Here is a 22,170-nt window from a genome sequence, read left to right as displayed (position 1 = left end):
AATTAAAAAATAATAATTTAATTTTGATTTATGTTTGATGTATTTAATTAGATTTTGATTTGTTTAATTGTGTTTCGATATGTTTAATTATTTTAAACACATCGAATTCCAATTAAACTAATACAAATTTAATTTTTTTAATTGTGTTTCGAAGTGTTTAATTAGGTTTTGATTGATTTAATCGGATTTCGATTGTTTTAATTTAATTTTAATTGGTTTAAATTTATAAATTTATTTAATAATAGATATTTAAATGAAGAAGATGGTGGGAATGGTTAAAAAAATTCATAAATATAAAATTGGTAAGTATTTTAAATATTAAGACTGATTTTTAACTTTTTCCCTACGTGCCACGTCATCGGCTAACTGAGATTTTGGACGGAAGGGTTTTTTTGTTCAATTTTAAAAGTTTGAGGGTCGATTTGTGCCAAAAATAAGTTAAAGGGCTGTCTTGTACTTTCTGAAAAAGTTCAAGGGTTTTTTTGTACCTTCGGCCAATTTAAAAGATTTGAATTTGTCCATGCATTAAGCCATAAATATATTAATATGAATGTTCAATGTGTTAAATTATGATAAACGTTTATTATGTAATTAAATGTTTAATTTTATTATAAAATATAATTAATCAAAACTAAATTCATAAGAGTAAAACACAATTACAAGTAAAGAACAAAAGTTTAAAACTTACATTTTTTAAAGTATTGAAAAATGGCATCCCATTCCAAATTTGAAGTGTGTTGGAGGTGCTCTTTCTAAGTTAAGGTACTAGTTTCAAACTTTCAATTAATTAGAATTTAAAAGTTTCAGGTTGAGCTTTATAATCATAATTGTAGAGGTTGACATTTGAGAATATTAGTTTAATGCATTTCACATATAAATTAGTAACAATTGAAATGATGCTAAGCCAAGATACCTTGAAACTACCTAAAATACTAAAATGACTAAAGTATAGTCCAAATTATGATAACCTACAATATTTAGACCATAATTATTATAATAAAAGCTGAATTCCATGCTCCTAATATACCACTAAGTAAAAGGACCATCAATATGATTATAAAGACCCAGTAATTCTTTTTAATGAACAAAAGGTAGAAAAATAAATAAATTCTTACATAGATTTTATCCATCATGTCAATGCCGATAAGATTATAATAGATAATTGAATGTCTGAACATTTTTGTTAATTAAATTACATTGCTGTCATTATTTTAATTTAAAATGTTGTATTATAGTTTTATTAATTATGTCTATAGATAACGTAGCGGAAATAGTTGTTTCAAGTATTTTTCGTATAAATTTAATCGACGGCAAAACTAACTTAACGACAAAATAGACTTCACCCCAGACTAGCGTCGGAATTTTTAAGAAAAACAAATAAGATTCATAACGAATTCAAAACTAGAAGAAGATTAAATCCGGACTATCGAAAGAACAAAAATGGATTATAAAGTACAGATTGAAATAAAATCCTGAATCCGCCGTTTAATGTAATCAAATTTGGTTTCCAGCTCCTGTCATCGCTGATGCATATGTATAGATATTATATGATTAATTAATCAAACACCAACAAAAACTAATTGTTAATGGTGTCCAGTGGACCGATGCCACTAATTGATGTATTAAAAAAACATAAATGGGGTAAATATCGTGATCCAAATAAAGCAACTGTACATAAAAATTTCGAGGAGATTAAGATGCTAATCCATTAATAAACTAAAAAAACATGACAATTCATTGGATTAGAATCAAAGCAAAATCACGAATAGTTTAATATAACATAAACATAAATGTATCTGGACCTAAAACCAAGAATTATCCATGGACACTTCAGCTAGCTAAGGTTTTACGAATATTTAATTGGAATTATCTACTATATAAAAGTCAGGCTCATGAGTAGGTTGATGTTCACATTTCATATGACTTAATACCATAGCTTTAATTGGAAATTGGAATGTTAAGACAATTATATAAAAAAGAATCACTAATCAGTCATTGTAATTGTTAACAAAATTTTAGCTTCAAACTAGTTGGTTAATGAGTATAAAATTTAACCAACAGTTTTTGTATAATTTTTATTAAATCATAATAGAAGAAAATAATAGAACATAAAATAAAAATAATATTTAAAATTGTGCAATTTTGATCAACCTGGGCAGTTCCACATATTTATAGAAATACATTGATAGATATTCAGTTGTGTAACTATACCCTAAGCTCAAATTAATAATTTGCATTAAATTAGAAGAAAATTCAATTTAATTTTAAATGAGATTTTATCAATACTTTAAATCAAATAATACAAAACTAAATTAAAAAAGATAACTAATTATAATAATTGTGATTTTATAGATAAAATGATATGGAGAAAAAGACATTTATACAATATTATATTATAATAGATTTTAAATTTCGATTGGAATTCGAAATTTAGAACCGTATCCAACAAAATTTCAGCATGATACAGTTCAGAAAAAATCAAACAATCAACTAAAACATTAGCGGGCGAAATTTGATAGAGAGCCGATAGTTCAGAGACGGTTTCAATTCAAGTTGTCGAATGGAAACATACTATATTCAAAACCTAAGTGAGAAAAGGAAAGAAACCTTAAAAATAAAGCCTAATCTTTGGCTTCTTCCCCATACACTTTTTTCTCTTGTTTTTAGAAACCAATGCCATAAGGTTGTATAGTACTACATGTTTTGTCCAAGGAAAACAGAAACTTTAATGTATTTTTGGATCCCTGTATTTGTTCGGTCTTTAATATATGATCCCTTCATTTTTATTTGTCAACATTGAATCCTTACGCTTTTAATCTTGTAAACATTGAATCCATCCATTACAAAAAGTGTTAACGTTGTCAATTCAAACAAGAAAAAGAAATCAATTTAGGAACTGAAATGTCAAAATAAAATAAAAAACCATTGACCAACTTTTCACTAAAGTTAAAGTAAAAAATGAATAAAAAACTTATTCCAATCGCACTAATGGCGTGTGAAATTACGTATCTCATTTTCGTGACGGATGGACATAATGTCTACAAAATTAAAAGTACATGGACTCAAGGTTGACAAATAAAAGTATAGGGATTTAATGCTAAAAAGTGGACAAGTACAGGAACCCAAAAATGCCTTTTACCATAAAGAACACATGATCCACCTTTAGTTTAAAAATTAACAATGCCAAATTGCCAATGCATGAGATGTAACCAAAATGTTAAAATATCAAGCCTAGAGAGGTCCTCTGATTTTGGATTTTAAAATATCCGTGGGGCAAATTTAAAAGAACCCACAAACAGATATGCATAATATATCAAATTGTATTTCTTTCATATATTTCCAAAGCACATAGTAGTGTGGACCTCTTACCTAATAATATTGTAAGGAAAACCCATCAGCTGTCTTTACTTTGGATCTTCCATGTTCCAATAAGCCCCGGCTATTAAACAAACAACTGTAGTTACTAACAAGCCACAAACAAAAGGGTACAAGTTGTTTCAAATTTCAATACGGAGATAATAAAGGGAGGAGCAATGACAAAAAAAGCACTATATTATTAGCATATAGAATATCTCTGAAACGATCTAAGCACAAAACAAATAGTTATTTCCAATTTCTGACCCTTCTAAGTTCAGCTATTGCACTTCCCCAAGTCCTTAAAGCCTTTGCAGAATAAGCAAGAAAAACACACACAAGAGTATATGAACCAAGGGCCAGCGCGGTTTTTGAGCTTGTGCATCAGGATTAATTAACTCGCACTTAGTCATTTTAATTAGTTAGGGATAACACTCTCTATTTTTCCGTCAATTTGGGATACTTTATTTTTAGGCCAATTAGCTCCCAAATTGTGTCATTGCGGTTCAAAAACGCATTTATTTTGTATACTATTAGGGTTAATTGACGTAAAAATAGAGAACATTGTCCTCAACAGATTAATTGGTTAATTGTGAGTTGATTGATCATTATGCACAATTTCAAACACCGCGATGACCCTTTGCTCGTTTATTATTTCTATTGCCTAGATCAGCAATACTTGCTTATAACAATGGACTAGCTCCTACTCTTAAGGATACAAAAAGTTCTCACTATAAATTTTTAAGAGAATGAGAATTGGCTAATCTTAATCTCACATTCCAGCATAGAATAAATATGCATAAGCTACTTAGTACCTCGATTATTGAAAATATGTATAGTCTGAAATAAAAATAAAGGAGAAGTGGACAGTAATTTCAGGACTTCGACATTCAAAAGTAACGGCATCCGATAGCTACTTAGTTGTCATTGTATCTTTGTTTTTGCAAGAGTATTATATTGAAAGTTTAAAACAGAACCAATAGAAATTTCAAGCATCTAACTTTATCATTCTCTTTGAGAAAGAAAACATCATATGCATACCCTAACTTGACTACATGAGTACTCCAGAGGATTGAACATTACCCATGGACAAAGGCCCAAGTTGGAAATCCCTCGTGTACACGCAAATATGACTTCATATGAGTTCAAATGATTGAACATTACACCCGAGCAAAGGCCAAAAGCCTTTGCAAATAATGACAAAAGAGTGGGCAATTTCATGCTTTAACAGGGGGGAAAAAGTGAAACCCACAAAAAGGGCTTAAAGAGGCCAACATTTTCAAAAATATGTTTTTCTCAAAAACATTCACTCAGCAGTCAGCACCAAAAAAATTCTCACTTGGTCTATTCCCAGAGATCAGAGATGTACAATGAAGCATCGATACGGATACAGATATGGGTACCAAATAGAACAGAGGTATGGTGGAGACACGGACAATTTATTCTTTTAAAAAAATATGAATTTACTCATAAAATTAAAATATTTTTGATGCATTATCATTTCAAGCTTCGGCATTTAAAAAAGAAAAATCCATGAAAAGAAATGAGTTAAGGCTGTTGTTTTGTGTTGTAAGAAGTTGTGTTTGTGACTTCTGTTTTAAATTGAGGCAGTTGCTAGTTTCTTTTTCAAATTAGAAATAGGGTGTAGTTTAACTTATTATCCAATTGTATTTGGGTTTGAACCCAATTACTTAAGGTTCTTATAAAAAAGAGAACATACTAAAAAAAAGACTGTTAAATTAACTAAAATGTAACTTGGAGTGTCCCCGGTATATCCCCGCCGTGTCCCATCTCCTTCAACAAGAAAAAAAGTATCGGGGCACATATTTTTCCGTGTCAGGTACGTATCCTAGTGTCCCCCTATATATAGCACCCTGAAAAAGAGTCGATGTTTCACAGGCGATGTATATTTGAGATATCAAATATGAATCTGCATTGTAATTTTTATAGGCAAATAAAAGCTTAAAAAGTGAAGATTTTCATTTTCTAGGTAAAAATGAAATTTTGGATTTAGACCCTATTTTTTGAAAATTAAGTATTTTTTTTTTTGTATTTTGTGGTTAACCTAGGAAAAAAATGTTCTTCAGTAGTAGAATCTAATAAGTTTACAGTAAAAATGTGCAACACATTGATTTTTTTTTTGAGAAATAAGATTGCTTTATAAATCAACCAATAGAGTTTACAAGCTCATTAACCGGATAGGGAATCTCCCCGGTAAATAAGCAAGCACGCCCGAAAAACACACCCCATTTGGCGAGGGCATGAGCGACTTGATTACAAACTCTACTAACAAACTGAAAACAAAAGGATCGATCGCCAGCAAGAACTAGGCAATCATCGACTATGGACTGGATTGGATTGATAGCTTCTCCAGGATGAAGCAACCGGAACGCATTGATTTGAAAAACAATATAAGGAGCTTAAGTAAACAATCTGCTCCATATTTATCTGCTCAGACCTTTTACCTAGCGGGATCACAAGAAGCAATAAGGATCCTACAATTTCGGGAATAGTGGTTCATATACAACTATAAACCAGACATACATGGCATATGGTGTCTTGATTCAGCAAGAGACAAAAAGAAGTGCAAAATCATGTCTTAACCAGGCATATCATGAACAAGCCAGCATGTAATACAGCATAATTCATATATTCATACTTTAAATTTTCAACTGTGTGCCCGAAAAATATGCAAGGAGTTGGTTTATGGAACCTGTCCAATCCAAAGTTTTTCCAACTCGAAGTGCATTTCATTCTTGGCAGTTGACACAAACTAGGATTGTATGATGGGAAAAAGGCAAGAAGAAAGAGAGGAAAAAAGTTGTATTTAAGCTCATTCAACCGAATCTATTGTTCAAATTTTGAACCTATGATTGAAGAACTGGACTGGCCAGTTCAACCGGTTGAATTTGGAACCGGCCAGCCGTCTGGTCCAACTAACCTAAGAACTGGAAATCCACTCCAACCGGATTGGACAGGCAGAATCAGACTGAACTGGCGTTTGAACCAATGGAATCGGCGGTTGAACTAGTTGAACCGGAGGTTGGCCCATACCCATACAAGCTAGGTCAAATTTGTTTTTACAATTTTACTCAACCGGGAACTGGTGGCCATACCTGTTTGGCCTGTGGTTTAAACCATTAGTACAAAGGCATTATATGGAGTATGTAATAACATAGGCTCGCCATTAGCAAAACCCATCGGCATGAAGTCCAAAGACCATCATCCATAGCCAGCTTAGATCTGGATATGTTCCCTAAGCTTTAGAAGTATAGCATTAAATGTTACTCAGAAGGATTAAACCTTAAGAAATGGTTTTGCAGCTCAAAATTTTGCTACTGCTTCAAACAATGGCTTCCTACACAACACATCTCATCTTGGTGCTTCTAATCTTTTTGATCTTATCACTATTGAGAAGTCTCGGAAATATATGGCTTAAGAAAAACGCTTAATTGTTGTCAATTTTATCACTTAAGCTGAAGGTAGAAGATGGCTTTTGCTAGCTCAAAATGAAATTAGGACTTCCCCCACTCTTTGGATCCCAAATCAACTCTTTTAGCATTGTTAAAAGATCCAAGCATTTAAAATGAGATCTGACTGCACAATACTAACTATGTTTTACCCAGAATTATCTATCGCCTAAACTATCATGTTATATACTATAATGTCCAGGTGACAAAATATATAGCTAGAACTTTGATTTAGTAGATTCTGGCTCACACATAAAAAGAATCACTAAACATACAAGATAACATCAGCTTTCAATTTCCAAGGGAATAATATATGTTGTCATGTAATCCTAGTTCACTTTTCCATCTACTAATATTATATAAGGTAGTTTCAGATTCAGGTAATGATAGTCATAATGTCCAACACTGGTTAATATCTCTTCGATAAAACAGATAAATGAGGAAATAAATGAAGTTTTGAAAATTCACCTTCATTCTCATTTCTCACTGATCATGGCATCACTTCCCCATGAAAAATGTCATTGTGGCCTGCATTTGTCAAAATATCAGATTTTAATGCTATTATATGGTTAAAAAAACAAAAACTTAACACAGTATAGAAATGCTGAAGACTGCAAGGAGTGCTGTTCATAGAAAGGTTTGAAATTGACAGCAAATATTGACATCAATGGGGGTACACTGCTAGGGCCACCATATTTTGTCACGTTAACAGATAGTATCTATCAATTTATAATGAGAAAAATTTATTTCTAATCAATCATGTAGCGGATATTTTTCTACACCATTGACCGCCTTGATGGTTATTAAGAGCAGTTTCACAGATCCAGTTATGGAGAAGTCCCAGCGACAAACCTTGACAGTGAATTGAGCTTATTTCCTGCCCTCTTAGTTCCATTCCATCATCATCCAATAGGGTGATCCCTGACGATGTTATGTTAAAGGGGAAGGCCATGGGTGGCGATATCGGAGATTTTGCCACCTTAATATATCTCTGACCTGAAACCCAAGGTATAATCTGAACTTCATATGCAGCAATAACCAAGTAAATATTTTCAGATTTTCATTTAACATGCTTTAGATTGAAGCTAAGAACTAGTGCATAAAATTTCATCATTTGTGGAAGCTTGCTACTATGTCGATAATATTATGAAAGTTTAATATGGTTTCAGAAGATAGCTGGCTTTCGAATGATAAAAAAAGGAGACTCAGTACTCGGGATCCCACCTCTCGACCTGATTACTGGTACTACTTCTATAAAATTCTCAAAGTCTCAAATCCCACTCTGTTCTAATTTTATTGTAGTCATTGAATAAACAATTACTTTCTAACTAAATATTATTATCCTTTTTGTATTTGTTTTCATAAAAAAAGTACAGAACTTCATTATTACAGTTAAAACATTAATCTGACTATTGCTTCCATCCAAAGAAATCACATTCTAATATTTTCTTAAAAGCAGCACTTTCATCATGCCAGATCAAGCTCATTAATAGGTACAGCAAGTGTTACGCAAACCTGATTTAGCTTCAAGCACAAGACGGATGGTCACAGCATGAGCCCAGTGAATACCCAAGGCAGCAACAAGATGAGAATCATATTTTTCAGTTCCATCTTGAGACTCGGCATTTCTTTGCACTGCACAAGAGAAAAACATGCTGTTAACGAATCATTAAAGTTTTCACAGGTAGAGCATGCTCACATACCTTGGAATGAGTAATGGCCGATTTGATCACGTCTTTGAGATCGAACTTGGTTTGTCACGACAACAGGAATTCGTGAAAATTCAGCAAGTGACCTAGATGGATCAAAAATATTTATATATATGTCCCGACCTTAACACGGAGTAAATTACATAAGATAGATCTTGTTGAAAGGATAAGAATCTCACTTAATAAATGAAATATGCCATCCCAATGAGTGTTGTCTAGGATCTCTTTGATCATATTCCCTGAAACACGGTAGCACTTCCTTTTTAAAGCATGAGCCAAATAGAAGAACAGGTCAGATTAAGGGTTGGTTTTCATACATATGGCCCGAAAAGGAAATCAAGTATGAAAAAAAATTCCCCCGACACTACACAAAATCCAAATACTCTTAATGTTCTGTAGCCTCATGAGGAACCTTATGGAAACTACTCCATATAAATCATATTAGCATAGTAAGCTATTATGCAGACCGCATCCATGCACAGTTTGAGCACATGACCTACAAAGCTTACTGAAACTTCATCCATCATGCTAATCCAGAAAATATAAATATTAGTTGTAAGAATGGCAAACTAGTTTTTTCTTTTTTCATTTTTTTAACAAGGGCAATATAAAGTTACTTAACTAGATATTACTCAAGGTCAAACGACAAGTTTAAGACAATGCCAGAAGGGTTATTCTACTCAGACATAATTCTGATGTCAGTGATCACCACATTAAGCTTCTCTATATTATGTAAAATCATAATTATTTAAATGACAAAATCCTGAATAGCTTTGTGTTTAGAAGCAAGTAATTCAAAAGTATTCCTAATTCTAAGACATTGTAATTCAACTTGGAGATGTTCTAGTAAACAAGTTGATGTTTGTACAGACAATTGAAGCATACCCTGAAACTAGAGCAGCAATGCTATCCACAATGAGTAGCTTCACTTGTTGCTGAAGGAGCAAAACCTTGATTTGCTGCAAACTGTTAGACAGTATGATGTTTATATATATCTTATGTAAGCTTCAAACGCACCATAAGTTGCAATAGTATAATTAAAACAAAAACAGAAAATAAACTAACAGAAAATAAATTGTTCAGGCAGGATGAATAAGCATGTTAAAGTGGTGCTATTAATATGAATGTGACATGCTTTCCAGTTTCAGTTTCCACTACGCATCAAGTTACCAACTGACTATTAAATAAAGCTTGCATCTATAAGAGTATAAAAAGGGACACACATATAGAGTGCTACAATTGAGCAATTAAAAATTCAATATTCATCACCTAACTCGTCATGGAACAGCCCAAACAAAACCTTGTCAGCTGAAAATAACTATGCAAGACTACTACATGCATTGGAAAGTCAAAACCTAGTGATAACAATCATAATGATAAGATATAGTCATGTTTGGAGACAATCACAATGGTTCAGTATCTACAACTCAAAAACAAAATTTATCATGTGCATTTTGCTAAAATGCACGTTAAGACTACAGATTGAGGTTTTGAGGTTCACTAATTGGCAGAAAAGTAAAGACCATACTTAAGTGGCTGGTTGCCCATTAGAGTTTGCATGTTATATCAACAATGATAAGTTAAGGGTTGCACAAAGCTTGTAATTTTTTAGAGATACTTGTCAACTGTTAAATCACAATGAAGCACTACTTCACTAAGAAGTTGAAGCACACATGCTACACCTTTAATGTCTACTGACTGGTCAACTATCTCTTTCACTTCATGCTAGTTGTTCATCAAGTACATTTAAGTTTAATGTTGTCGGTAATTGTTTTGGGGCTGTGTTTATGACCAAGGTAATTCTCTAGTACTGGGGGGATTATGAATACTTTTTCCCCTGCTAATCGCATCAGTTTCCTGAATTTATAAGAATTCCAAAATAATCAAGCTCCTAGATTTTGCCCAAGAAGAAACATTAATATTCAAATCATACCCTCCAATAGGTGTTGTTTTTAAAACTAAGCAATTAATGCAAATATTTCAAAACTAGATGGAGTTTTGTAATACCAAACACCTCAAAATGTGTGAATGTACTGATATCAAAGTCGTAGGATTTGCGATTCGATTTGATTCACCCCCAAATCGATTTGAATCTCTAAGTGAATCGCAAATTACAGGAATCTGTGCCGAATCTACCAAATCTATAGTGAATCGTAATGAATCTATGAATCGTGCGATTCACCACGATTCATTAAGTTTAACAAAAAAATAAAAGATTAGGAAAGAATAAGATAGTAAAAAATTATTCAATAATGTCTTTTCATATATCATAAATTACAAGAGAAAACGAGAAGAGTATAATAAATGGAAAGAATCTGAAAGTGACTTATCAGTTACCTTCTTAATCCAAATAACCCTTTCAAACAAAAACATCAGACCTAGAGCTTTTAAATATATAATTTAGAATAAGAAAAAAAAGGACAACACAGAAACAATAGTTAGTTTGTTAAACACTTCTTCTCAAATTACTCTAATTTTATGTGTTAAGACTTAAGACTTTTATGTGTAAATAATTATATAGTTCAAATTTTTAGAAATATAAAAAATTTACATATAATATATGTGCATATATTTTTTTTAATAATATTAAAAACATAAACCAAATCTCACGATTCGAGTCTCGAGATCAAACATTTTGATTCCTGATTCGAATCTCGATTTGACAGCTACAACTACTGACAATTGGGTGCCGTCACCTTAAATTTGAAACTTTTTTTAAAAGCTTTCAACCACTTTCTTGCCGTGATAATAATTGATTCCATTACTAGACTTCTTATATAGTTTATTGCCGTAAGGAAGTAAGTCTTAGTTTCTTCGATTCACAGGTCGTAAAGTGATGTTGATACCCCTAAACATGTACCTTATTATGATTGTTTACGAGTGCTATGTCATAGTGTACTTCAATAAATCTAAATTCTAAAACCACAGAACTAATTAAAGTTATTGTGCAAGACTAGATAGTCAGATGAAAGTTCTTATCTCTTGCCTGCAATGCTAATATTGAATCCATTACTAGAGTACTCCTATGAAATGATAATCTTTCCCTCTGAAAGTGAACTTTTCTTTGTTTCACACCTCTCTGTGAATTCTGAAAGGGATGTTGGCCGCAAAACAAGGATCCTACCAGCCATCTGCAGTTAAATGGAAAACCAGTACTCAAACTCATGTTATGATAAGACAAATAATAATAAAAGTTTATTTTAAAGAGATATTTTATACCTCCTGCGCCATTCCTTTCATGTGAAATATTTCAGGAAAGCTTGCTGTTCCAATTTCAATTATCCTAAGAAAATCACATTTCAAAATTCGAAAAAGCTTTCTTTCATTTAAGATTTTAAAAAGGAAAAACAAAACAAAAAAAAAATCACAAACCTTAAGTAAATGCTATCAATAGGTGAACTTCAATTACCTTCTAGAACTAAATTTGGATTCCACATCAATATATATTACACGGCCATCTAAACCTCCATAGCTCGCTGGCAGAGAGGCCAACAATGAAATCTTCAGGCAAAACTATCCAAGTAAAAAAACACCATTCAGATTCATCCTTGCGTAAAATCTTACTCATAAAGTATAGAAATGTATACATGTCCCGTCAAGCTGCAACCACAAGATATTTTTCTTTAATGAAAGACTCTCTTCTCATCTTCTAATTTTAATAATCTGATACATGTCTCAAGAAATTAAACAGGAGAATTTTTGCTTGATTCTTTATAGAACCCTCGAAAACAAAACAATGCTGAAAGCAAATATGCCAATCATAATACGCAAGAAAAAAATCAAAAATTCGTTATTTTCACATTGTATAGTCTCCAATTATATTTTTAAAATCAATTGTGAAAACAAAACAATGGAAAAAGATCAGGTTCAAACATGCTGGGCCAATCACATTATGGTGAGACAACGTATGGCCTTTCATGTAAGCATATGCGCAAAGTCATATATCTTTCATCAAGGCCCCGAAGATTCTCTTAAAACCTATTATCCTATGTCTTAATAAGCATCAATGGCGAGTAGTAAAACCAATTCAATTCATCTTATTGTTGAATCTCCATGATACATAATGCTTCAGAATTTAATTCCAAAATGTCTAGGATGGAATTTTAGTTATGTCAATTAACCAACATTTCATTTCCAATTCAGCTAGGCCAAATTTGTTTCAGAATTCCCATCTTTTCCCAAGAAATTTTACCTGAAAAAACCGGGGTGCATCCTAATCGATTCATTGCAGTTATTGCAAATAACCTGTTAATGTATTCACACTATCTTTTTCATCAGTTTAAACTGTCACCTGATTTTTGGTATCACCTGATTTTTGGTATCACACTATCTTAGGCTAATTGAAAATAATTGTCAACAGTTATCAAAGCCTATGGGTGAGGAGCAATACAAGCACGGACTTGAGCACAAATTCTCGAAGTAAATTGATGATATTTAAAATGACTAAAATTTAGAACATTTAATTTAACAGAAAGGCTGAAATTTCAATATCTTAAGTGCGAGATGTTAATAATGAACACACATTTCAAAAAAGATGAGGTAGGAATCTTAACTACACCACAAAGTAAACCATTCCTTATATCACTCACTCAAATTGAAAGTAACACTGAATAAATTACGCTAAAATGAATAATAAAATTAAAACGTGATACATAACATACTTGCGTTTTACCGATTCCAGGAGGACCGACAACCTCAGTCAAAACACCAAACGGTAATCCACCACACAATGCCTCATCTAATCCCTTGAGATAGGTTGGGAGATGCCCGGCAAATCGCTCATTTTGTAATCTCTGCTCCATCAAAGATAACGCCTAACAAAACCAATCAACCAAGCATACAGAGTGATTTTTTTCTTCAGAATATGCAACAAAGTAAAACAAACAATCAATTATAAAGTGATTAGATCACAAAAATAAAATAAAATGCTCACGGTTATATAAGGAGGTGAAACGATTGCACTAATGTGCGAAACTGCAGACCTAACTTCTGATAATCCAATATCTAGTAGCTCCATCAACTCGAATTCGGTAAGCGATAATGCATCCTTTAGAAAGCAAACAAAAATTATTAAACTATTAAATTTAAAAGAAAAGATTATCTAAATCGAAATTGAAATGAAACGAAATAGTTTTTTGCGACGTTGTTCGTTTGTTACCTTAGCAGTGTGGAGGTTGCGAGCTGCAAATATGCTTGCGATTGATTTCGGGAGTCCGATTTGGCTTATCAGCTTGTTCGCCATTACTACACAGTACTGATCTTGAATTTTTCATTTTTGAATTTACTTCATTTCTTATATATATAAATCTTCCCGCCAATCATAAACCCTAAATCGAATCACCGACACGTCGTTTATTGATGACGAGTGAAAACAATTTTTTTAATTTAAATATCAAGTAATAGACAATTAAATATATAAATTAATTTTAGAGTTGGTGGTTATACTTATATAATTAATCACCCTTACTTTTATAAGTTATTTTAGAATTAAAGAGACAAATTTTTAATTTATGGGGAAATTATCTTATAGGTTGAGGATAAATTTTAAAAATAGAATGAATTTAGAAGAAAAACTAACTGCCACTGCTCTTATAAATTTTTCAAAAATTCAAAATTGATATATTTTTTTAAAATATAGTCATTAAATTTTTATTTTTATATAATTGTCTTTTCTAATTTCTTTTTGATATCTTAAAAATATATAATTTTTATAAATTTTTAACAAATATGCTAATTACTCAGTCGAATATACATGTACATTATAGTTTGATAGTATGTTATTTTTTTTATGTATGTTTTTAGATGTCAATATATTTTATACGATAATTTTTTTACTCAGTTATTTTAAATTATCCAGTTCTACCCCTAAATGAATTAACCATAACTATCATAAAATGTGCTAATTATTCGTTATTTAGGTCAAATTAGCTTGTAAGCCCATTTTATAAAAAAAAAAAAAAAGCTTGTAAGCCAAGGCAGCAGCAGTGAAGCAATCGAAAAAATAGCGCACATAAACGACGCCGCATTGATTTCTCTATAAATAATCCCAATTTTATTTAGAATTGCCGTCTTAATCGACTGCTTCCTCCTCCTCCTCCTCCTCCTCCTCCGTTTCACAGTACGCAAGTAAGTTCCCTCTCTCTCTCTCTTATGCTCTTCATTGTATAATGTATAGAGATTTTAATTAGTTATAGGATTGAAAGAAATAATATATTTTATATTTTGGATGTATAACAGTAGTTGAATTGCCATAAGAAAATAATACTAATCTTCCATGGAATTTTCTTATTGAGTTTGGTAAGTTCTTTAATTTTGTAAAAACTCAAATCTCTAATTAGATGACTATTTAGTTTCAGATTGTAGCTAGAAGCAAAAATGGCTGGTTGTGCATTCAAACAAGTTATAGTTGGCAACTTGTACGGAAGTAGAAGTTGCCTTCGTTACAGAAACATTAGTACAGTCATTTTGGGTTTGAAAACCCAAGGACAACCCACCTTCCATTCTCCAATTTATGGTTATGTTGCTGCCCATGGAAATTTCTTGAACAAGAGATTTTCTTCACCCGTACTGTTGGGATCTAAATGCTTTCGTAGTTCATTGCCTTCTCCATGTTCGTCGGCTTTATCAACTGCTCCTTCAGTTTCCTTGTCTAAAGAGTAAGTTTTTCTATGTTTTTATTATAGGTGTATGGATCCACAATAACTCAATTGTTTACGTTTTTATCAATCCTAATTTACTTTTGTCAATTATAGTTTGATATGAAAGTGTTTATTTCAATTGTGGTAAAGACCACTCTTAATTGAATAAATTGAGTTTGATTTTGCTCACGTGACAGCCGTTTCATGGTTATATTTTTTTTGTATTTATCTGGATTTGTCTCCAATAGACCACTATTCGATGACCGCCATATGAGTAAAATCATGCTTAATTTATGTAATTACAAAGACTTGACTATCATTGATGAAATTAAAAACGCTTGGATTTTTTCGAGTCTTGTCAAGTTTGGTTTAGGAGATATGTAGAATTGTAATATAACTGCTCAAAATTGACTTCGATATTCAGGAACTGCTCAAAATTGACTTCAATATTCAGGAATATTTCTGTTGAAAAAACGCTGAAGCTGATATCAGGATCTTGCTACTTACCACATCCTGATAAGGTAGAAACTGGAGGAGAGGATGCTCATTTTATTTGTAAACATGAACAAGCAATCGGTGTAGCTGATGGCGTAGGTGGTTGGGCAGGTGTTGGCGTTGATGCAGGGCATTATTCCCGTAAACTCATGCTTAGTTCAGCTTCTGCAATTCAATGTGACCACAAGAATGGTTCAATCGACCTAGTTAGAGCCTTGAAGAAAGCTCACGCTGAGACGAAAGTTAAGGGTTCATCTACAGCATGTATTGTAGCACTTATAAATGAGGTGTTAAATAATTTATAATCCACTTTCATGTTTGATGTTGTTGAAAGATCAAATTGTTTCTGTTGGCTTATTATTGACACAGTTATGTTGTCATTTGATTAGGGTCTCTGTGCAATTAATCTAGGAGACAGTGGCTTTACTGTGGTTCGAGATGGACATAAATTATTCAGCTCTCCTGTGCAGCTTCATGGTTTTAATTTTCCTTATCAACTTGCGAATGGAAAGCATAGTGATCTACCTAGCTCTGGTCAGGTTAGTTTTTTTGCATTTTTTCGTTGTGATCTCTCTGCTGTATGATGGAATTTGCTATATGTTAGACTTTGATAAGGTTTAAGATTTATTTTTGTGTTTACCAAGCTATAGTATTTTTTAGAATGGTTATCAATTTTCAAATTCTTACAACCAGGTAGATCACTAAATAATTTCTCGTAAATTTCTGCTTACTCGAACAATTATAAAATTAAAAGGTTTAGTTGTAATTGATAAAGTTTTCAAAGGTTTGAATTTAAAAAGTGATTTTACTAACTTTTCTAGCAGCAACGAAAATAACTTTTTTATCTAAATTTATTTAGCGACTTCTGGTTGTTGTAAGAGTTTGAAAGTTGGCAATATAGTTTGATAACTGCAAATTTTTTAACCCGGCTTTGATATTTATGATATGATTTAACAACTTGATGTAGGTTTAATTGGTTCAGGTGTTCAAACTCAATGTTGCTCCTGGTGATGTTATAGTTGTTGGGACAGATGGGTTGTTCGACAACTTGTTCAACAATGAAATTATTGAACTAGTGGTTGATGCCTTGCGAGATGGCTTATCTCCGAACAAGACTGCTCAGAGAATAGCTGCATCCGCACAACAAGTAGCACAAGACAAACATCATCCGGAGACCCCCTTTTCCATTGCTGCTCGCGAAGCTGGATTTCACTGGCCTACTGCTGGCAAGCTTGACGACATCACTGTTGTTGTTTCATATGTTACTAATGCTTCTTATGCATGTTCAAAACCGGAGCTTGGGAAGGTTCGATTTAGTTCCAGCTAGAATTGACTCTTTTAAATGCAAGTCTAAATTTTGTCCGGTTTAATTCTGGTTTCATATTACTATTAAAATCTGACCTATATTTTTAAATTTATGCGAATTCGAACAACGGTTTTTCTAGAATTACTTTGAGATTAATCAATTATAAAAGTACATACTCACACATAAGGACGGGTTAATACGGGTTCGCGCTCATGCTCGAACACGGATTCGGGCCGGATTTGATGAAAAATAAATGTCTAAATTTGGTCGAAGCGAGTCGGAAATTCTAGTTGCATGAGTGTTTTTCTGATTTAATGTATTGTGCAGAGTACACACCTGAGTGGGTTTCTCGACAGAATAAAATCCGTATTGAAGCTCTTCATAGCTGTAAGTTTTTCACTCATGTCCCTAGTATGTTGCGCTTATTTTTTCAGATGACACTTACTTGTTTTTCACTGCTTGCAGCGATGAAGCACACTGTATCAAGGAATGTTTGGCTATACATGTACAAGCTTCTGTCAAGTAATCGATTTTCAAAATTTTATGATTGCTTTCAGCCACAATTGTAAGCCTGATATGACGACTTTAATCTGCAATATGTTACAGGTCCGTAAACTTGAAGAAATGGGATGTTGTTTGGGAACTTGAACAATCTGTTCTTTTTTTTTTTCAATATATATATTTTATTTTTTGTTTTAAATTTAGAGTGTAAATTAATTTTCATTTACTCATCTAACATAAATAAAAACATACATTTATCTTGAAACTTTTCAAAATTCAGGATGTCGGTAATAGTAGTTTTCTTTAGTTATCACAAAATTTTATTAATTAGAATAAAGTAAAAAATAAAATACAACCATGTAAAATTAATTATAGATTTTTTTTTTTTTGGGGGGGGGGAAGGTACATTGCTATAAGCAATGAAAATTCTTAAGATTATGAATGGTAGGGCTGAGCACGGTTCGGTTCGGTTCGGTGTTCAAAAACCTCAAACCAAACCAAACCAACCCTATAAATATAAAAACCAAATTACACTGCTTCGGTTGACGGTTTTTTCGGTTTGGTTAACTGAAATGTCGGTTTATTTCGGTCTGGTTCGGTCTGGTTCGGTCGGTTCTCATTTAAAAAAAGATAGAGAAAAATTTATAAAAATATGAAAAAAAATGGTCCATATTAACCAATTTGTAGGACCTATAAATTTACAGACTAAGAATATAACATAATAACCTGTTTACAAACTAAACATCAAAATAAAGCAAGTTTACAAATTATAGGACCTATAAATTTACAGTCTTTTAATTACAAAACAAATACATATAATTCAGGCCAAAAAATAGCATATAGAGGACCAATATAAACAAAAACAGGTCCAAAAAATGAGCTTAGCTCCCAAAAAATTAGCTAGCTTCAAAAATGCAATATAGACAGCCTTGCTCCAAAAAATTAGTCCCCACAAAAAGTGCATCTGCAACTGCAAGCCTGAAAAACAGAAATAAAAAGAATGAAATAAGTTTTCATAGTAAAACAACAAAGCAAAATTAAAAATTGAATTCACAACTATCTAAATAATCATAAGTTTGGCTCAGCATCTTAGTTTTTAAGTCAACAGTAACTCAACTCTTAAAAGGCAACAAAAAACTAATGTCGCACAATTAAAAATCAAGTAATTCTAGACTTAAATGTGGAAGTTTCATCATAGCCAACAAAAATGAAAAAAAAAAGCAGACATAATCATATAGTCAAGGCTCATCATCTTAGTTTTTAAGTCAAACATTAACTCAACTCTTAAAAGGCAACAAGAAAAAAAATGGATGTCGCACAATTAAAAATCAAGTAACTCTAGACTTAAAGGTGGAAGCTTTATCATAGCCAACAGAAATTGTAAATTAGCATAAGACAGAGAAATCCATCCAATTGCAGTCACTACATACAATTGCAGCAAACTATACAAAGACAGATCTCAGCATTGTGAAATGCTAAATCAGGCTCAGTTCAAGTGCATCTATCAAGTATGAAATACATAAGATTATAAAAGAGGTGGCAGCAAACAATGTAGTGCCTCAACAATTCACAACCTTAAGCAATCTAACTTGGATGTCAAATCATCATAGCCATATATTAAACAAAGCATAATAAGACAGAGAAATCATGGCAGAACATAAAAAGCAACCAAGATCTCTACTATGTCTAAACTAAGCTATCAGAAAGGGACTATCAGAAAGGGACTATCAGAAAGATACTATCATAAAGGGACTATCGGAAAGGGACTATATCAGAAAGGGACCACAAATGTAAGCAACATCAAACTTCCACCAGATTAGGTAATCAAAATAGCAAATAGTCAATAAGTAAATGACAGAAGATTAAATAGTTATAGACAAACTATTAATCATTTGCTGGATCTTGATATCCTGCAAAAAAAAAAAGTTAAACAACTAGAAGAAAAACATAAGTAAATTAAAACACAAAATTAAAATATAAAGTTACCTTCTTCTACCTCCTCCAACTCTTCCAAAGCCTGTTAAACAGAAACAGGCTTTGATGGGTCTCTAAACCAATCTTGAGTGCAAATCAAGGCCTCAACAATCTTAGGAGTAAGACGGCTCCTGAAGTCATCAAGGACTCTACCACCAGTGCTAAAAGCAGATTCTGAAGCAACTGTGGAGACTGGTACAGCTAGCACATCACGAGCAATCCTTGAGAGGACTGGAAACCTCTGAGAATTGAACTTCCACCAGTTCAGAATATCAAAACCACTATCATTGGGAACCACTGCCTCACTTAAATAGACATCTAGTTCAGATTTTTTGCTTCCACCCACACCACCAGTCTCCAACATTTGTTGCATGAACCTCTCTTTCAACACTGAATTGGCTTGAGATAACTGGCCAGAATTTTCATTTGAGGGGCTACTCTGGCCAGCAGTAGCCAATTATTTTTTGTATTGCACATCATAATCATTAAACAGAGAAGCAAAGTCCTCCATCAAACAAGCAAACAAGAATTTTCCCTTTTGAGACCCATACATCCCACAAAGTGTGTACTCCATAAACACAATTCTATCCCTAGGATCCAAAATATTAGCAAAGAAAATAATCTTATTCATCACTAACGGTTCACCCCAATACTTGTCAAATTTTGCTTTCATTTTAGTTCCCATTAATCTCAAAGATAGATCACTAGAAGCAATCCAATCTTGCAAAATTGTACACAAGTCAGAAATTTCATTCAAATGGTTGTTTGCAGTCACATAAAGAGAACCAGAAATTCTCAAAGTCATTTTGTAAAAGCACTCTAACATACCACATAATTCCCTAACATTTTCCCAATCACTGAAAGTAGGCACATTTTCACCCAAATCTGCTTTAAAACTAGACTCAACTTCCTCATACTCTTCAAAGACTTTCTGATAAAGTAAGGCAGTACTCAACATAAGATATGTAGAATTCCACCTAGTTGGGACATCCAAACATAAAGAGCGCTTACACACAGTTTCAGTTGACAGTTTACAAGCTTTAAACTTACTTAACCTAAGTGGTGAATTCTTAATGTATCTTACTGCCCCTCTAACCTTCTCATAAGAGGAACCAGACTCCTTCAATCCATCAGAAACAACTAGATTAAGTATGTGAGAAATGCATCTCATGTGTGCATACTTGCATCTCTCAGGTGTAGTGCCCCAACTTAACATTTTTTTCATGAAAAAACCCATTGCAGTACTATTATTTTCTGCATTATCAAGAGTCACAGAAAAAATGTTTTTTACCCCCCACTCTTGCAAACAAGATTCTAATGCCTTAGACAAGTATTCACCCTTATGCTTAGAACAAGGGACAAAAGATATAATCTTTTTATTGAGCTTCCAATCATTGTCAATGTAGTGGGCAGTGATACACATATAATTAAGTCTTTGATTAGATGTCCATGTATCACTAGTTAGACTCACTCTCTGTGTACATGTTTTCAAAAAAAAATTCAGTTTTAATTTCTCTTCCACAAACATGCTATAGCAGTCTCTATTCACAATGAATCTAGAAGGAATTTTAAACATAGGACAAGCAACACTCATTAACTTCCTAAACCCCTGTTTCTCAACAAATCTAAAAGGCAATTCATCAACAACTATCATATATGCAACAACCTGCCTAATTACATCCTGATCAAATTTCCATGCAGCAACATTAAACATACCACCAACATCAGGACCAGCATTAGAAACAGGTTGAAAAGAGAGAAGAGCTTGCCTGGTTTCAACAGTGGAGGGGTGTTTAGTACACCTAATCATATGACTCCTCAATGTAGATGTGCCATTTTTTTGGCGTTGCAGTTATACATACGAGCACAGTACTTGCGCTTTGCTTGCATTATAACACCTTTTCCATCTCTTATGGAATCAAAATGATCCCACACCACTGATCTTTGCAGGGACTCTTTTCTTTTTCTTGGATTTGCTTCCACATTAGCAGTTTGTCCAGCAACAGTAGGGTCATTTCCAGCATTGGCTTCCATTTGCACATTAGCATTTTGGCCATCACTATCAGAGTCATGTACAGGCACGGCTTCCACACCAGCTACTTGGCCAATTTGTGGCTCAAGTTGGTTAGCTGTCAGATTTGTTTCCATCTACAAAAAACCATCCAAGGACAATAAAAAACTCATCAGAGATGCAATAAAAACAGAGCATCAAACTTTCACAATCACAACCATATAAACACAAGAAAATCAAGCATCAGAGGCAGACCAAAGTCATATTACCTTTTAATTTGCCTTTCAAAGCTTCCACCAAGTATTTTTTCCCAGATAACCTTCGAGATAATTGTTCATGAAAGAAAATAAACAAACAGGAACACACTTAATAAGCAAACAGAACCTCATATATACCCAGATTAGATATAACAAAGTAAAAGAAGATTGACCTCAGATATACCTCAAAATCTAGTTATTTTGTTAAGAAATTCAAGATCTGCAACAAGAAACAACGAAACACAAAAAAAAGTTAGATCCAGAAGATTAAAACAAATTTTAATAAACAAGAATTTTTAAAAACCTTTGAACCGAGTTTATTTACCTTAAAGTTCAGGTATATCTTCACAAAATCAACACAGATTTTGTTGATTCAAACATTTAGAATCAGAAACTTAACATGCGAGAACGATGTTTAGTACAAGAACGATGCCTGACCAGTGAGCAGATGATGA

General features: G+C 32.7%; 3 protein-coding genes across 21 annotated transcripts; 1 reads left to right on the top strand and 2 right to left on the bottom strand.

The window, feature by feature from the left end:
- Window positions 1-1,402: 1,402 nt before the first annotated feature.
- On the bottom strand, window positions 1,403-13,848 carry LOC126665690 (DNA repair protein RAD51 homolog 2). 13 transcript variants are annotated; one of them, XR_007637683.2, is made up of 14 exons: window positions 13,692-13,848; window positions 13,467-13,580; window positions 13,195-13,347; window positions 11,943-12,046; window positions 11,753-11,816; window positions 11,609-11,664; window positions 9,419-9,499; window positions 8,713-8,772; window positions 8,528-8,619; window positions 8,340-8,459; window positions 7,617-7,820; window positions 7,293-7,352; window positions 3,370-3,439; window positions 1,403-1,523 (listed from the first exon to the last, which is right to left on the bottom strand). XR_007637683.2 is itself a non-coding variant. In XM_050358560.2 (13 exons), the coding sequence occupies exons 1-12, from the start codon at window positions 13,773-13,775 to the stop codon at window positions 7,315-7,317; spliced, it is 1,170 nt and encodes a 389-aa protein (XP_050214517.1). In that variant the 5' UTR covers window positions 13,776-13,848; the 3' UTR covers window positions 3,312-3,463; window positions 7,293-7,314. The 13 variants fall into 13 exon arrangements, 10 of the variants coding, with proteins under 10 accessions (XP_050214517.1, XP_050214514.1, XP_050214523.1 ...); XR_007637684.2 differs by lacking the exon at window positions 1,403-1,523 and having other exon boundaries at window positions 3,312-3,439; window positions 7,607-7,820; XM_050358560.2 differs by lacking the exon at window positions 1,403-1,523 and having other exon boundaries at window positions 3,312-3,463.
- A 643-nt stretch (window positions 13,849-14,491) lies between these two features.
- LOC126669307 (probable protein phosphatase 2C 55) lies at window positions 14,492-17,738 on the top strand. 7 transcript variants are annotated; one of them, XR_007638457.2, is made up of 8 exons: window positions 14,493-14,659; window positions 14,884-15,189; window positions 15,596-15,953; window positions 16,056-16,205; window positions 16,649-16,972; window positions 17,300-17,359; window positions 17,438-17,494; window positions 17,579-17,738. XR_007638457.2 is itself a non-coding variant. In XM_050362781.2 (8 exons), exons 2-7 carry the CDS (start codon window positions 14,909-14,911, stop codon window positions 17,441-17,443), a joined length of 1,179 nt encoding a protein of 392 aa, XP_050218738.1. In that variant the 5' UTR covers window positions 14,493-14,659; window positions 14,884-14,908; the 3' UTR covers window positions 17,444-17,477; window positions 17,579-17,738. The 7 variants fall into 7 exon arrangements, 6 of the variants coding, with proteins under 6 accessions (XP_050218745.1, XP_050218738.1, XP_050218724.1 ...); XM_050362781.2 differs by having other exon boundaries at window positions 17,438-17,477; XM_050362788.2 differs by having other exon boundaries at window positions 14,492-14,659; window positions 15,626-15,953; window positions 17,438-17,738.
- A 3,383-nt stretch (window positions 17,739-21,121) lies between these two features.
- LOC126665798 (uncharacterized) lies at window positions 21,122-21,812 on the bottom strand. The gene is made up of 2 exons (XM_050358716.2): window positions 21,728-21,812; window positions 21,122-21,595 (listed from the first exon to the last, which is right to left on the bottom strand). Exon 2 carries the CDS (start codon window positions 21,593-21,595, stop codon window positions 21,266-21,268), a length of 330 nt encoding a protein of 109 aa, XP_050214673.1. The 5' UTR covers window positions 21,728-21,812; the 3' UTR covers window positions 21,122-21,265.
- Between the last annotated feature and the right edge of the window lie 358 nt (window positions 21,813-22,170).

Source organism: Mercurialis annua, linkage group LG1-X, assembly GCF_937616625.2.
Source record: "Mercurialis annua linkage group LG1-X, ddMerAnnu1.2, whole genome shotgun sequence".
In the NCBI taxonomy this organism is placed as follows: Eukaryota; Viridiplantae; Streptophyta; class Magnoliopsida; order Malpighiales; family Euphorbiaceae; genus Mercurialis; species Mercurialis annua.
The sequence above is the reverse complement of the archived record's forward strand: the minus strand, read 5'-3'. Positions and strand labels throughout refer to the sequence as shown.

Coding starts and splice junctions, on each gene's coding strand:
- LOC126665690 (XM_050358560.2), bottom strand. CDS start 13,775: ATGGCGAACAAGCTGATAAGCCAAATCGGACTCCCGAAATCAATCGCA. Junction 13,348..13,466: donor TTTCACCTCCTTATATAACC/GTGAGCATTTTA, acceptor TGGTTTTGTTAG/GCGTTATCTTTGATGGAGCA. Junction 8,460..8,527: donor CGGCCATTACTCATTCCAAG/GTATGTGAGCAT, acceptor TCTCTTGTGCAG/TGCAAAGAAATGCCGAGTCT.
- LOC126665798 (XM_050358716.2), bottom strand. CDS start 21,595: ATGGAAACAAATCTGACAGCTAACCAACTTGAGCCACAAATTGGCCAA.
- LOC126669307 (XM_050362767.2), top strand. CDS start 14,909: ATGGCTGGTTGTGCATTCAAACAAGTTATAGTTGGCAACTTGTACGGA. Junction 15,954..16,055: donor TTGTAGCACTTATAAATGAG/GTGTTAAATAAT, acceptor TCATTTGATTAG/GGTCTCTGTGCAATTAATCT. Junction 16,973..17,299: donor CAAAACCGGAGCTTGGGAAG/GTTCGATTTAGT, acceptor TGTATTGTGCAG/AGTACACACCTGAGTGGGTT.